At 35.0% G+C, this 13204-nt stretch overlaps 1 protein-coding gene across 1 annotated transcript in view; it reads left to right on the top strand.

The window, feature by feature from the left end:
* The window catches only part of LOC111057247, a 466683-nt gene that overhangs the window by 452221 nt on the left and 1258 nt on the right, over positions 1–13204 (top strand). The window contains exons 4-5 of the mRNA XM_039428365.1: positions 4554–4687; positions 8100–8361. Coding sequence (XP_039284299.1) covers positions 4554–4687; positions 8100–8361 — 396 coding nt within the window. The remainder of the gene's footprint in view (positions 1–4553; positions 4688–8099; positions 8362–13204) is intronic.

The following is a 13204-nucleotide window of genomic DNA, read 5'->3' as shown; positions in this document are numbered from 1 at the left end:
TGTCAAGTTGAACATGTCTCGCTTTTTCTTTTTGTACTGTGAGACCATTTAATGAGCTACTTCTGTTCTGATGTTGATAATTAAAAATTTCATTGTCGAAAAATGGAAATGAATATCTTTACAACAGTCACAGCCAAAATTAATGAATCTTTTCGCAGTTTTTCTCACAGCGTCGCCTCGCGCACCAACGTTTGATGACAGCTGATCTATTGTGCTCAGCAAACTGGATTATTTCGTTGAAAAAAATGAGTTTTTGTTATCTCACGTGCACTAAGAAGGATATCATTTCAATGCTAATCTATAATTATAAAATTCTTATCTCACTGACTCACTGATCACGATTTCTGGAAGACTACTGGATGGATTGCAACAAAACTTGGAATATAGCTTCCTTAAACATCCTAGGTGCTCACTAAGAAATCTTTTGTCGATATTTCAACTCTAAGGGTGGTTTTTAAGGGTTTAATGTTCGTATTTTAGCATGTATATTCTACTTCTCCCAATCTCTTAATTATAATAGAAATGTCCATATCATATGTTACTATAGAACTATAATCTAGAGAGAGTACCTCTTTGAAACAGTTGTTAACTGGCAACTAAATTAATAATTTTGTCAGGTTGGCATCAAGTTGAGATGACTTCATTATTTTGGCACCAAGTTGAAGAACTAATTAAAATGCATTTATCGAGGATAAATTGATTCTGCTGCTTCAATCGTCAGAGCTATTCCTGGGAGTACAGATGATTTTTATTTTTCATAAAACAAACTTTCATGACGGGAGTTTCTTCTATAAATTGATCCTATTCTATCAAGACTAATTTTGTTAGTATATCCGACAGATCACGAAAACTGCTTAAACAATTTCGATGAAATTTTAATAATTCAGTATTATAATGGAGGGCATTTTCAAAGCTTCAGAAGTGTCCATTGTGGACTCTGTTCGCAAAGAATGAGGGAATTCGGCCAAAATTTAACTTGTTCGGAAGGAAGTGGTTATTTATTGAAACGGCCAAATAGCTGTTGTTGCTTTTCCTAATGTGAAAATATCTTCCATGGAAGTGGAGCGCTTTTCCCATGAATTATTCTCAAACATTGATTGTTGAACATTTAGATACTCAAACATTGAGAAAATAGAAGGTAGCTTTCGAAAAAATATTGGAGAATATGCATAACAGTTCGTTGACTGTCAGTATTTCTCATTAATAGCATCAATGCTCCCCATTAAAACAATGCTGACACATTGATGTGAATCTTACTATAATTTTGTTACTTTAGATCAGATGAAAACAAAAGCCATACGAATTTACTAGTTGAAGATAATAATTTTGATGATCGCTACTGTTTCAATTCCAATAATGTTTGAAATGTTTACTTTTGATGCCAGCTGTTATTATTATGTGAAATAAGCTCACATTGAATGGAATCATAATAATCATTGAAGTCAAAAAATTATACTAAGAAAGCCATTTCTGGTTGGATGTGTGTGCTTGTGGATATGTATGTATGTCGGACGGATCTCGAAAACGGCTCTAACGATTTCGATTAAATCGGGAATATAGTGTGTTTGCGATAAAACACATAATTTTGGAACAGGTCTCAACTTTGAAAAAATTTGCTGACGTTCCTTGAGAAAGGATTATTGGTGCCTCAAGTAGCAGCTGATCAGAAAAAATCTGGTGTGGCGCACTCACACAGCTTCCCTTGCCGTTATGAAAATTGATCATCTAGACGCGCATCTCAAGTCTACTTATGAACAATTATCTGAGCCAGCTGGTGACAGGACAATAACGCTGGAGACATACGAGGTCTTCTATCTCTTCATAGTGAATCATTTAATATAATCAACAGTTGCCAACAGTTTGCAATTGGATAATCACATTTTCTCGAATTTCGTGCTTATTTTCAATTTCAGGCGAAAATGTTACTGAGCATCAATTGTAGAGATTTTCATGCTCGAACTTTTCCACTTGAATTTCTTCGATTCAATTGTATCTGAAGCCTGATAACTGAGAATCTAAAATCAAATTCTGCATAGATGGGGCGGAGCTCCTGGAATTTTTAAAGATATGGGACTCGTGGCAGTTGATAGAACTTATCAATGGCTATTTTAGGTATGAATTTATTCGAAATCGTTGGAGCTGTTTTTGAGAAAATCGCGAAAAACCGTGTTTTGACTACATTTTCGCCATTTCAGCCGCCATCTTGGATTGCATTTGATCGAAATTATTCGTGACGGATCCTTATATTGTAAGGATCTGAAGTTCCAAATTTCAAGTCATCCGTTAATTGGGAGATGAGATATCGTGTACACAGACGCACATACACACACACCACACACACACACACACACACACACACACACACCCACACACACACACACACACACACACACACCACACCACACACACACCACACACACACACACACACACACACACACACACACACCACACACACACACACACACACCACACACACACACACACACACACACCACACCACACACACACACACCACACACCACACACACAACACACACACACAACACACACACACACAACACCACACACACACACACACAACACACACACACACACACACACACACACACACACACACACACACACACACACACCACCACACACACACACACACACACACACACACACAACAACACACACACACACACAATGTTAGTGTACATCCAAATTTTCTTTCCTTATCTTTTGGTTCAAGCTAAGATCAAAGAAAGAAATCATATAATGGTAGTTAATAAACAAAGTGATTGATTAAACTCTATTCAGATTAAATCTGAAAATTCAGATGCAAAATGCAAATTCACAATAAATTGATTCCACTTAAATATTTATGATAGTAAAGTTTAGTACATGAGAAATCAGCCACAATAAATGTTATACTAACTATTATGAATGACTCTTATGTATGAATGGAATTCCATGTAAGAAAAAATCAGTGGATTGGCTGCTTTTACACTTCTGGATAATTGAAACGAAAAGTAAGCGACAGGCTATGCCAAAAATTCTAGAATAAGCAAGAGATCCATGTATACCAGAGTCATCAAATTCCGAATCAACTTAATTTGGGATTTATTCTTCAATTGCATCAAGAAAAATCAAAAATAATATGATCACTGCTAATTTGATAACGGTCAACGGGAAATATTAATCGCCAATGAATAAAGTCGAGGTTGACTTTCAAGCCCCGCCCAATATTCCACTAAATTCTCTGCAATTGGACTAATATTCTACAGAACACTTCCAACATATCAATTAATTATTCGAATGATTTGACTCAATAATTTTCATGCCAAGTTGTGGCCCAATCTCAAAAACTATTATAACAATTTTGATAGAATTTAGACATGTTTCACAAATATAATAATATATTTTAATTCCCATAGCGAAGCACGGGTGCCCTGCTAGTATATTTTATTCAATTATTCAATTACATATTATTGTATACCTGCCGTTCTATCCTGATAATGAAGCATCCTACATTCAGATATTTTGATTAAATAGAACTGCAGTACACTATTCAATAGTGATCATTATTATGAATATTAGTATCACATAGATCATCGACTGGAACGAACACTTCTATTCCTTGGTCGAGACTTGATGAAAACATCCAGAGATTTTGGAAAAGCAGCTTCAAGTCGAAACGTAGATGTACCAGCTTATAGTTTATACCACATAGAAAAGATAGCGTCAGCTATATGCATATATGCATATGGCTGATGCTATCTTTTCTCTGTTGTTATATTCAAATTGGAGAGAATTTTTGTCAAGACACAGAAATAATATGATTTTTATGGATTGAATAATTATGGAGAACTATCTTTTTCACTCTGAAATCGACAAGCTCTCTATGACCGATGATATTGAAAATTTCCAGTTTATATCCAATAACAAGAAAATATACAGGGTGTCTCAGAAGTAGTGTCAAACATTTTAGGGTATTGTTCCTGGATGATAGGAGACTACAAATGTCGTATTTTGAGTGTCCAAAACTCAGCGCTTATCCTTATAGCTGCCATTTTGTTTTTTTCACTTGGGAATTTCTATCTCAAGAACGAAATGATTTATTGATCTGAAATTTGGCATGAATATTTATGCTATAAAGACTCAACTTTGAAGAATGAAATAGAACATTTTTGATGTAAATTTAAAAAATGGCGGCCATTCCAGATTTTTGATTGCAAATTTCGCGAAAACCGTTCACTTTATAGAAAATTTACACGAGGCAAAAAAGTTAGACAATTTTATCAAATTTGCAATCAAAAATTTAAAATGTTAAGTCTTCATAGCGTGAATATTCGTGCCAAATTTCAGATCAATGAATCATTTCGTTCTTGAGATAAAAATTCCAAAGTGAAAAATAACAAAATGGCAGCTATAAGGATAGCCTCTGAGTTTCTGACACTTCAAATACGACATTAATTTGTAGTCTCTTATCATCCAGAAACAATACCCTAAAATGTTTGACACTACTTCTGAAACACTCTGTATACTCATCATATTCTTTGTTTGCAGCACTACCTGACGAAGGTCCACGTATTTCCGGGGGAAGGCCAAGGTACCAGGTGGGAGAGACTGTCAAACTCAACTGCACATCGGGCCGGTCGAAGCCAGCTGCTCAACTCATGTGGTTCATCAATGGAGAGCAGGTATGTTCTTTCTGCAATGAATAATACTCTATTATATTGAGCGAGCAATTTCTGTATTTAATCAAATATATTTATATGGTTATATGGTTATCTATGTCCAACGGATCTGAAAAACGGCTCTAACGATTTTCCCTAAATTTGAAAAAGTAGGTTTATGTTATAAAAATTCGATTGCAGTAGGTCGCATCCCTGCGAAAAGTTGCTGAAGGACATGGAAAGGATAATAAAATTAATCATTCGTGGAAAAACACAACGGAAGATGGGAGTGCCTGTGTGGGAGAGAATCAGAATTATGTTCAGCTGTTGAATCAATCAGCTTGTCTCACGAGAAATGCTATCTAGAAATTTTAATTGACTTGAACAAAATGATCTGATTTGTTGACATGACATGGTATATCATTCTAAATTAGAGTATCTCATAATTTTCAAAGTTGAACATTATTTTACAGTTTGGAGTGATTAGTGAGTGTTATTTTTTTATTCAATTTGGTTTGTGAACAATCTAAATTCGAGCTTTTCTGTTTTTGAATGTTTGTACCTGAATTCAAGTGTATGGAACATAACCCACTGTTTTGACTATTTATTGACAGAGCGGAGAGAGGTCTAAGATTCAAGTCAACGGATTTGCATTTATCTCTATGTTTATATATGTTCCGCATTTACGGCGAAACGCGGTGATAGATTTTCATTAAATATGACGGGTATGTTCCTTTTCAAATTGCGCATCATCGTGTATACAAGGTTTTTTTGAAATTTTGAATTTTAAGGATAATATAAAAGGAAAAGGAGCCTTTTTCATACGCCAATATTGGAGTGAAAATCTTCTTCAGTAATTAATGAATGCAATATGAACAACTCTCTTTCATTAGGTGAATAATTTTTTTTCAACATTTTTCAGCTTCTGAATGATAGGGGAGTGATAATTATTTGTATAGGTCTTCTAAGGAACCATTATCAACAGCTGGTACCAATCAACTACACTTCAACTCCAAACTACCGTTTTAATACCAGTACACAATTTATCATAGGGTGACGTGTTTATTACAGCTGGTAACTTCAGATGTTGAATCATATTATCAAAATACTATGATCTTGAATCATGATCATCTTTCCGCTCTTCGGTAGCCGCTCGGCCGAAAATTTCGAAAACATAGGTCTTTAAAATGGATTAATAAATAATTATTATTAGCCCACCTATTATAATTTCTGTTCAGAAACCATCCCCAATATTCACACAATATATTCCCAAAGTTTCATGCCATTATGTCGAGTAGTTTTCAAGTCTATAGGGAAAAAACAAACATACAAACAAACACATAAACAGACATTCATTTTTTATAAATAGATTTTCATTCGGCTCAAACAAAAGCCTCGTCTCTAAATGAAAGTAGAATGATAAGGATTCAGTTCTGTTGTTTTAACATTTTTTCAAATCACTTTCAAAAAGTTCATGTAGTACCTACTAATGTGTTTGAGACACTTCTGGCGCTATCATAGTTTAACCACTATTCTGTTCCATAGTCCTATCTCTTGCAGTCGTTAACTTTATCAATAACAATTATTATTATAAAGTAAAGAGCTGGCTTATGCACGTACGGAATAGGAAAATTATGTTTGACGCATCATCACGTCTGAACTACTGGACTAATCAACTTTAAATTTTGCATATAGATTCTTTATTAACCAAGGATGGTTATAGGCCTATTTCCAATTCTTAAAAATTTCATTACGTCAAGTTCTACAACAGATCCTTGCGAAGCACGGGTTTCTGCTAGTATGAATATAAAATCATTCATACTAGTCATTAAAAATTTGGAACGAGGAAATCGATTGGCAACTTTTTAATAAGTAGGCTTCCAGTCTACACAAAAAATCGCATAAAATTCACAAAACTTATATTACTAAAAGATCGCCATGTGAGAAAATATTATATTAACTGATCTAATAACGATGATAATATGTTTCTCTGAGAATACTCAGGAAAACAGGTTTTACTATCTTTACCGGATAAAGATTGGCTTTTCAACAGAATACAGCATTGTTGTATTCTGTGGCTATACTAAGTACTTCGTATTACTAAGAGGGGATTCCACAAAAAATTGGTCGTTATGAGTATGCCTATCGAAGTGTTCTTTGTGGAATAGACGACAGATATCCTACTTCCATTCAACCCAGAATAATTATTCGTTGTAATAGGTGAACTTTCCACAATCTTAACAATATATCTCAGGGGTCCATGAAAAGTTTTCTATCAGTCAATCCTTACCAAAAAAATTCAAAAACATCCTTTCAACTTAGGAAGATTTATCATTTACAGGAATATCACATGAAATAACCGGGAGTTTTGAGAGTATTATTTGTATAACTTATCGGCTACGGAAGTACAGACTTTACCCGCAAAGTTTCGAATATTATTCGATTATGAATAGAAATAGACAGACGCTTTGATCTCTGTCATCCAATGAACTAATCACACAATGTCATGATGACTGTCGGACGGGCAAGCTGCAAGGTCCGTTTAATCTGTGCCCGTTTATTGGAGCATATCTTTTTGATCTGCCCACATAATATCAGTGAACTGTACACGGTGCAAAAGTTTCGTTTCCAACCAGCTCTAACGTGTGGTTGTTGTATCAAGCTTTGAAAGACCGCATTATTTTAGTCGCATTTATGCTATTCACAATGGATTAATCGGACTCATACAGAGAAGGTTGCCTGTTTCAAACTAGAAAGGTTCTCTGGACTGGGAATTTGTTACTACTCAATTGATGGTTGATGTGAGAGATTTATAAAGCGTTATCATGGGGTCTTCAACCATATTTTTTGTACCTCTCCAAATTATGATCATATATGTAAGAGGAAAAGGATCAAATCCTGAGTGTTCCCCTTGTATTTATTACCAGTATTGTAGCATCCGGAAAATGTTCACTTCTGGAATGTATTTTCCCTGGTCCCATCGGTGGTCTAGTGTCTAGTCCATTCATTATGGCTAATTATCACTTATTTTACGTCTCAATGTGGAATAAAGGTGAAAATTGAAAAAAATATTATGATCACTTCCACCGATTGCACTGTTTTTCTGGAAAATGATACGCTGAGTTGGAAATAGAGAGTTTAGTATTGATTGAATATTAAATATCTACTAACCCAACTTGAACCATTATTATAACTTCAACCCAGTCTGGATGGAAATTTTTGGTCTTTTTTAAAATTCAATGAAGCATCTGAAATAATTCAAGCAAATGGTTTAATAAATATGAGAAAAATGCTATTACAGCTTTTTTTTCAAACGTATTCAATGTTTAGGAAATTGACTTCTCAAGCAATTGATTGAGATTTGATAGAATAACCTGGGCCTTATGTCGGCCTATATAATTGGAACTCAAACTTGAACAATAATTTTCAATTACAGGCAAATACAACATACCTGCGTGGTCCGAAGACATCGTACTCGGGTAGAGAGGGGCTGGAGACGACCACCCTAGGACTGGAATTCAGAGTGGAAGCCAGACATTTCCGGCGAGGGGACATGAAGCTGAAATGCCTGGCTACAATTGCAACTGTATATTGGAACTCGAACGAGGAGAGTGTGGAGGGTGACCGGCCGCAGAGACCGCCCGTGCTCGAAGTCAAAGAGACACATCAAGACAAGTCCCGCGCCGACCGAGTGCAAGGTCAGTAGCTGTTACTCTACTACTTGATTATATAATAAATTAAGTCCGTTATAAAGTTATCCAACTAGTTATTTCACTTGGTTATTCAACTACACAATTTCTCACTTAGGTGATGAGTTATTGTTTTGTTCCTTCCAACATTTTTCTACTTGTAGCAAAGAAAATATAAATATTATTTTCCTACAGTTACCTTGAAAAGTAGCCATTGCTGCACTGATTACAGAACGAAAAGAATCACTTTTCTGCTCTAGTGCGGGAAAAATTTTTCTGCACTCCAGATTTGCAACATAGCAACGCAAAATACTTAGTAGGTTATATGGAGCAACAGTGAAGCAAAATCAAAATGAAGTTGGTAACAGTGACTGGGCTGCTATAGTGAGCAGAGGTGCAACGAAGCACAACGAACACAGCATTAAGTATATATTATAACCAAGGACAACGAGGACTTTAGGATTTTAGGATTAAGGTTTTTATCAATAATAAAATTACACAGAAAAACATTTGATGCATTTCAGGCAATTTTACCCATAATTACCCACTTTTCATATTCAATGGTAACTGTAGGAAAAACTTAATGTGAAATACGTGCGCAAAGTTCCTCTGCTGCACTCAAGAAACCATTCCGCCCTCGCCTACGGCTCGGGCGTAAACGTTTCTTTCGGTGCAGCAAACTGTCACTTTGCGCACTAGTTGCACAAATAACTATTTTCCTACAGTTACCTTGAAAAGTGGCCATTCCTGCACTGATTACAGAACGCAAAGAATCACTTTTCCACTCTAGTGCGGGAAAAATTTTTTCTGCACTCCAGATTTGCAACATGGCAACACAAAATAGTTGGTGGGTTATATGGAGGATTTTTTGTTCTATCTGTATTTTTTCTGATTCTTGAATGAATAAAAATGAGAACTTTGGCTGAGAACTTTCAACTTCAATTGCATTATTAATTTTTAAATGAATTAAGGTTGTTATTAATAACAGCATCACACACACAAACATTTGATGGATTTCAGCTATCATTTTACCCATAATTAACCACTTTTCATATTCAATGGTAACTGTAGGAAAAATTTAATGTGAAATACGTGCGCAAAGCGTAAACGTTTCTTTCGGTGCAGCAAACTGTCACTTTGCGCACTAGTTGCACAAATAACTATATCCTCTTTGCTCGTACATTATTATTTTCTTTTTGAATCCAATGCTCTTCAAATTTGATGATTAGATCAATAAGCTTCTTGTACAAATGGATGAATAAATACTTTTATTCCACTCCGTTGAATTCCTCCCAATATCTTGCTTAAACTATACAGTAGGACTCTTTTGAAGATGATTAACATGTAACAAGGGTGATGAGAGGTGAGATTATGTCTTTTCAATGAATATATTATCATATAATTCCAGATTGTCCTCTCAAGATACCACTGTTCAATTCAATGTTCTAAACCGTCTCCGATTATTTTACTCTCAATCTTACCTATTATGTCAATATTTTCCAATTGTTTTGCTAATTATTCTCAGCAAACTGTGCAAATAGCCTAATGCTATGTCGTTGACAAGACTGATATAATACAAATTTCATGAAGACTACACGTAATAACTGGATCCTAGGGTCAACAAGTTTTCAATTATAACTGATTATTTCCAACTGAATTTATATGTTTCATTATGTTCTTGAAGTTGTACAGTGAATTTCATTGTAGTTTGTTCCTGAGTAGCAAAACTGCAGTGATACAAAATCATCAGAGAAAAGGATAACAACGATGAGCCACAGGAAATATAATGTATAACATTTTAGAATCCTTTTCTTATCTTTTTTTAGTTGGACAAAGATTTTTCACAGATTTTAATTACTGCAATTATCCATCCGTCAATCGATCTCCTCTTTGGTTGTTAAAACAGAACTATGAATATTAGAAGTTCAATCTATGAAAAATCAGGTAAAAATCTCGGCCTCATTGAATATCCTCCAATATGTGTTTCATAGGTTTTCACTCTAAAATGGTTGAGAATATTCTTGTATATTCCAATTTTAGTGAAATTATTCCCAAGCTTGTAGGCTTTTAAGGCTTTTTCTTGCTTCAAACTCTTTGAAAATGTATAACTTGTAAAGTCGATAACGTGAAGAATAATTTCAGTGGGATCTATTAATCTCACATTGTATCCATAATCTATTCCACACATTATGCGAGTGAAACTGAATTCATCAAGTGTGTTAGAATGATACCTTGAGCGGTTTGTTAATATGTGCACACTACACCCATGGCAGTTTTCTCAAAAGATAACTCAGTAGTCTCAAAGCAACTGTGATGAAATGAATTATCAAAGAGATCCGGTGCCCTTAGAGTTAGTTGAGCTAGAAGTTTGCCAGGACCTCACAAACGCGCCGGCAAGTTTGCAGCTTCCGTTCCAGAATGTCAAGACCACATATATGAAACGAAGCTATTATAAATACAATAGGCAGTTCTGCTTGAGAGTAGAGTAAGAAGCAAGTACTGCAAGGTTTTGACTTGTTAGTTTTATGTTGTTGTGTGCCAAGTTTGTGAATAGGAACAATACTGCGAAACGGTCTCTAATAGGGCTCTTGACTTTCAGAATCCGGGCCAGTAATGCAATCTGCAAAACTCCACTAACAACTTGTTCGATGTTGTTACTGTGTTTGAACTCTTCTTACTCCGAAAGCCCTTGTTTGCCAGCGGATTTCGTTGTGAATGATGGCAAAAGTGTTTTTGTAAACCATTGCTTCAAAGGTGATAGCAAATTAGCTTCGCACCGATTTACTCTTTATCGGTCATCAAATCAAATCAAAAAGTTCTTTATTCATAATTGCATTTATTTATACAAAATAAATGATGTCAAGATGAGAATAAAATGATAATCGCATAACATTTCATCACATGCTAATGAGTTCAACCTTGAAGTTAATATCGGAAAAGCATGCTTTATTCTGAAAAGTTTCGACAATACTTCTGTTATCCTATCGAAACTTCTATAAATGTTCAAAAAGTTTTCTTACACGGGGAATATGTATTCAGATTTTGATAGTACAGTGCCAATTTTGTAGTTTATCACTTTCTCTTGTTCCTGATTTTGTATCCAATTGTTAGCTTTCCCAATTAAGTACAACATATGATGGATACAGTAGTTTTATAGCAAATTCCTAACAGCATAAAAAGTCAACACTAATCTACATACACACATACATGCACTTGAGAAGAATACGTGTGAGTGATCCAATTTAGTGTAACATATCATTGCTTCGTAGATGGTCTCATCTTTTGAGTAACATATCATATCTTCTTACTGTTCGACTACGTATTCACCGTTGAAACAACCAATTTTCTCTCCTGAAAGCGCTCAAAACATCGTAACGCTACTTTCTACTTTGGAGATCTTTAATGATATTAATGAGTTCCGTTTGAATGAATTTAAATTTGAACAATATCAGCGAAAAATTAATCCAACTACAATATTATAATGGTGAAATCATGAATCCAAATTCCATTAAGCTCCACTTTGTGAAATCACTCAACAATATTCAATAATGCTGACGTTTGCAGAAATGCACAAAATGCAAGTGCGAGCATTATTGCTCTTGAACGCGTCGTGTGACTGGCTGATCTTAACTGCAGTCATGTGACCTATTAATTAGAATTTGATTGTGTACCTCTGCGTGGAGATAAGACAACGCTGGCTGCGACTTGTATACTCCCGTCAGCCGGCTATAACCGATGCATATGTACTCTCCATATATGCACATGAGCACACATATGTAGTATATGTGTAGCAATAGGCCGAGCAGAAAGCCGGTGGAATGGCTGACATCCAACAATGCGCACTATCACTGGCGTCCCCTGAGATTCTATTACATGGCCAGTGAGCCACCAGTTAACATTTTATGAGTCCACATCCACACTGGCTGCTCCTCAGGAATTAACCATTGTGATAAGATGTGGCACTGACCAGAATTGCGCCACTGAAGAGACCTCTGTTCATTACAGATCATTGCAATGATGTTGGGGAGCATTCCTTCCGTGTAAAATAAAGTTGTTGAATTCATGATATGCAATTCTCGGGAGAGAATTACCGCTAATATCATATTATGCATTTGTCAGATAGATGAGTGATGAAATCAGATAAAATGTAGTGGGAGACATTTCCTGCTTAGTCTTCTATAATTATATTAGAATATAAGTGATGAATATAAAAGCCATTTGTAAGCAATAATGTGAAACATATCAAAGATACGGAAGAGTGAAATGAGACGGAATCATTATTTGTTGATAGTATTACTGCTACTGAGTACTGATATGTAACATGAATTTTGAAGTTTAAGCAATGTGGATGATGATTTTTGGAAAAAGATTGATATTAGTTTAATATCTCAGATTATGTCAGCATAATCGGTGAAGATTTGATAATCATCATTATTGCTTTCAATAATAACTGTCTTACTTCACAAAGTAGCCCTATGATGAAAAAGTGAATATCCATATTTGTAATTGGATTTTTACAATGAATTAACATTTCAAAATAGGGTTTATTCTGTTATTTCCGAGTTTGTACATGAATTTTAATTCACATTTTGATTATGTCAATGCGATAGGATTGAACTGCAACAAGCACTTCTTGAGGAATTGAGATTTCATATATCTGCATGGAATAATGCTCATTTTTTAATTCTGTGACCGATCCATGTTGAGGAGAGGAAAATAATTTATCATTCGACGAAGTAAAGAGAAGTGATGAAACTCCTAGTTGTGAAAAATTTGATTAGATTCCAATATCCTTCATTCTATTACTTGGTCAAATCAATTCAATGAGGAGATTTTCAAATCATTTGAAGAG

This window comes from Nilaparvata lugens, chromosome 5, assembly GCF_014356525.2.
Source record: "Nilaparvata lugens isolate BPH chromosome 5, ASM1435652v1, whole genome shotgun sequence".
In the NCBI taxonomy this organism is placed as follows: domain Eukaryota; kingdom Metazoa; phylum Arthropoda; class Insecta; order Hemiptera; family Delphacidae; genus Nilaparvata; species Nilaparvata lugens.
This window is presented reverse-complemented; position numbering and strand designations above follow the sequence as displayed.